This window comes from Prunus dulcis, chromosome 2, assembly GCF_902201215.1.
Source record: "Prunus dulcis chromosome 2, ALMONDv2, whole genome shotgun sequence".
Lineage (NCBI taxonomy): Eukaryota > Viridiplantae > Streptophyta > Magnoliopsida > Rosales > Rosaceae > Prunus > Prunus dulcis.
The window spans coordinates 11,856,768-11,861,342 of NC_047651.1; the positions used below are offsets into that span (position 1 = coordinate 11,856,768).

Below are 4,575 nucleotides of genomic sequence, written 5' to 3' on the forward strand. Positions count from 1 at the left end.
GGTGCGTGCAGTACATGCTGGAACACACTCTTATGTTGCGGTCCATCTAGGCAATTGTAATTTGTAAACGTAAAGAATGGTGGGAAACACTTTCATGTGTTTCTGAAGTAAAATGAACTCATTCTTTGAGACATGGAAGTATTTAGTCGGAATGGGAAGAGAGAGATAGTTTATTCAATTAATCTTGTTAGGTATGGGTGCTTAGGATAATGGCTGGCTAGTACTATGCTAGGGGATTTGAGAGGCATATTAAGATTTTCGGGTTTATTCAAAGGCTTAGCTTAAGATTCCACTACTTGTCGAATTTGGTTTGGTATTGGTCGCATATGACCCTTGAGACACTGGGAGAGTCATGATGATATTTGCGAGGAAAATCTTTGTCAGAATATTTTTGCGTCTTGTTTTGAGCAATTAGCAATAATTTTGTCCTAAGACAAAACAGAGAAATGTGTTTCCTTTAGTTTGGCACTTGTTATTATTTTGATTCTCATGTTTGCTTTCTGGTTTGCAGTTTTCCACAACTTCACCCACGTTTTGTAGGAAATAAATGTGACATGAAAGCAACATTTTTTCCTTGAGCTTTTTCCTGTTATGCTTGATAGTTTCCTGAGCAAGTGAGGATGCTAATTGTTTCTTGACACTTATTATGCAGGAGTTCTTGGTGATGGATTCGTGGCCAGTGGCCTCACAATCCAGAACACAGCAGGCCCTGATGTCCACCAAGCAGTAGCTTTCAGATCAGACAGTGATCTTTCTGTAATTGAGAACTGTGAATTCTTAGGCAACCAGGACACTCTCTACGCACACAGCAACCGCCAGTTATACAAGTCATGCAACATCCAAGGCAACGTTGATTTCATCTTCGGAAACTCAGCTGCGGTTTTCCAAGACTGCAACATCCTCGTCCGCCCTCGACAACAGAAACCCGAGAAAGGCGAAAACAATGCAGTCACCGCCCAAGGCAGAACAGACCCCGCACAGTCGACAGGTTTTGTATTTCAGAACTGCTTGATCAACGGCACGGAAGAGTACATGAAGTTGTATCGCAGCAAGCCCCAAGTGCACAAGAACTACTTGGGGAGGCCATGGAAGGAGTATTCTAGGACAGTTTTTATAAACTGTAACTTGGAAGCTCTTATTACCCCACAGGGATGGATGCCTTGGAGTGGGGATTTTGCTTTGAAAACCCTTTTCTATGGGGAAGTTGGTAATTCTGGAGCTGGCTCTGATTTGTCCAAGAGAGTGTCATTTAGCAGCAAGATCCCATCCGAACGTGTTAATACATATTCTGTGCAGAATTTTATTCAGGGAAATGAGTGGATTTCGACATGAAAATTTTATAAGAATTTTCAAATCCGTTATAACAATAAATATTAATTAGTAGTGAGTGTACAAGAAGCTCATATCAAATTATTAAATACTTTTTTAGTGGAACTGTGGAGGGAAATATGGTTGATTTTTTCTTTGTCAGTTCTTGTAACATTTACCTTATAATGTGCCCTCATTATTATAATTTGCATTTCTGGTTGGCGTGAGATTTGAATGAGTGATGAGCAAAAGGCCATCAACCATCACTGATTTATTTCTTTCGTTTTCAAAGTTTTCTGGGACATTGGACGAACAAGTTTCAACCTCAAGGTAAGTCGCATTCGTTGAACAAGATGAGAGATCCAAATTGGTCTGAGAGACAAGAAATGGAAAAAGTCTGCAGTCTTGTCTGGGTTGATTGAGAATGAAAGTTGAATAAGAACGTGTATTTTCGACCACAATCTTCATTGAATAACACACGGAGAATTGAGATTCAATATTCCAACCACACGGTTTATTAAATTGGACATGTATGTCTTCATAAATAAAAAAAAATATGGACATGTTTGAAAACAAAAATTGAAGAACATCTTACGCTTTCATCTTCTTCTCCCTATGATTCTCCTACGCAAGAGGCACCAGTCAACGGTTGGGGTTGGGGTTGACTCTCGCTTCATAGCCATCGACCACGTCCAAGTTCGTGAAATTGCAATTCCATGGGTTGGTGGGGTTGGCATACCCAATAGAAGAAAAAGTCCCCAGGATAAAGAGAACATCACGAAGTCAATTCTGCAATCAACGGATATTTCTCCACCTATCGAGGGAGATTTTTACAAGTCCAAGCTCGGCTATGACGTTCTCCCCTTTCAACAAGTCCGTTGTTTATTGCTTTCATCAATTTTCTTCATTTTGATTTTGTTGTAAAGGTTTTTGTGTGGAGCCCACTAACTATTCATTTGGAGACTTTGGGTAAAGTTTGTCTGTAACTTTTCTTTAGTGCACATTCACGTGAGTTAGCTACCTCCCCCAATCTGTCTCTAAATAAGGCATTATCCTGCCTTTGCACAGATACCTCCAGATGAGAGAAGAATGAGAGTCAGGTAGAGAAGAGGAAGAGAAAGAAGAAAAAGGGTGAGTGAGTGGAGAGGAAAGAGAGCATAGAGAAATTCTCCAAGAGAGAAAATTTAGTGAGCCACACATATTGTAAACACTAAAGTTGTAGCCCTATTATTTTATATAGTGGAAAAGTTACTGCTACTACTCTCCGAGGATGTAGGGATAGCCGAACCTCGTTAAATGCTGTATCTCATGTACTTTACGTGCAGCTCAATATTCGCACATATTCCAGTTCATTTTACAACACGTTATCAGTACGAGAAGCTCTCAATTATAATTTTTGTGCTACACTATTATTTATACTACTAACCATTATGTTGATGTAAGGAAGAAAAGTAGTGAAGGAGCTGTGGTCTGCTAGAGAGATATACGAGCAAACCAACTGGAAGGATAAGCTCCTTATCTCTAAACTTTTCCATTATTTTATTATTTCTTTACAATATTTAATACATAGTAAGGTTAGTGCATGTGTACTGGTGACATTGGAAAAGCAGAGTCTTGAATTCAGACATGCACAAAACCAATTTAATATGATAAGATATGTTGGAAAGCTGTTTTTGGTTTAATATATTATAATGGCAAAAAGAAAAGAACATATGCAATTGGGAGCATGCATATACACAGAACACATCCTTATCATTCGATTATTGTTTACTTTTATATATGGTTATCTTATATATATATATATATATATATAATTATAATATTAATATTGAAAGGTGGTAATATAATATAACACGTTATATAAAGTGTGCGCGTATATATATATATATATATATTTATTTATTTATAATACTGATATACTTTATGAATATATATATATAGTGGCGGTTTTATCCATTGTATGGTGTAGGTTCATTACGCATATAATAGTATCTATTTAAAAGGGTGACGCGAGTTTATCGTCCATACCTTTACTTTTATTTAAATGTATGGAGCAGAATTAGTGCCCATACAAGCACGTTTACTTTATCGCAAATTTACTTTTACTTAAAGTATGATGTGGAATTAACCCTCATACTTTATGAATTTATTTTACCGCACATTTACATTTATTTAAAGTATGGTGCGGGTTTGTCATCCATACCAGTAATTTATTTACAAGCAATTTATTTTATAGATTAATTGTGTGGTATGATGAGTTTTTTCAGTATATAGATCAGGACCAGAAGTTTATTGATCCTCATCATACAATTACATCGGGACTTGAAGATCCTTGATTATGATATTGATATGAGAGTTGACAGTCTCTCTGGTACTATATTTGTAAACATGAGATTAGGCTTGAGGGTCCTTGATCCTTGACATAAAGGACCTGGGGTTCCTTAATGACTTAACAGTACCGTATTAGTTAATAGTGCCGTACACATGGATAATAACTGTACTGGCAAATGTACTGTACACATGAATAGATACGTATTCATGACTTGATGAATAGTACCAGATATATGAATAGTGATGTATACATAAATATTAACCATTTTGGGTAAACCGTCACTTTATACAAAAGGGAACTTGCAGTTCCTTAAACTCATGGATGAGCAATTAAATAAGATGCAAGAAGTTCCTCAAAATATGGACAATTATGTAAGAGCTTGAAGTCCCGAAATATGTACAGAAAATTGTAAAAATATTCATACCATGAGAATATGTGATTTTGGCCCGAAGTTCAAAATCTAAGGGGATTGAATGTCTATGCCATGAGAATATGTGATTTTTGGCATGAGATTCAAAACCTAGCAGTGTTGAGAACCTAAAGTTCCAACAGTTAAATGGACAACCCTTGAGGTATTATTGCAGATTGTGGTACGCCATATATTTCTTTGGCATAAGAAAATGATGAATTTAATAAAGTTTGATTATGTTATAATCGACACCTCAAGGAAGAAATGTATTTTGTGAATTCTGGTTGTTAAAAATACACCGTGAAAATGGATAATATGAGTATAAACCTCAAATGATGAATTGAGGCTCCCCACATATTTTGTTATATCTGGGCCGGAAGCCCATGGATCCAAATATATGAGAGATCCCGAACTTGAAGTTGTGGGCATATAGTAGTTAATGCTCTTCACTACTATATTGCGATATTATCGTGGCTTCTACTCAATTCATATTTCATGTCCATTTGAAAATGGCGAATAAATTTTG

General features: G+C 36.5%; 1 protein-coding gene across 1 annotated transcript; it reads left to right on the forward strand.

Annotated features, from left to right (window-relative positions):
• Positions 1-633: 633 nt before the first annotated feature.
• LOC117618133 (probable pectinesterase/pectinesterase inhibitor 51) lies at positions 634-1,537 on the forward strand (the record flags this gene model as incomplete). Its single annotated transcript, XM_034347749.1, has 1 exon — positions 634-1,537. A coding segment is annotated over one exon (699 nt), but the record flags the coding sequence as incomplete, so codon positions are not given.
• Positions 1,538-4,575: the final 3,038 nt, after the last annotated feature.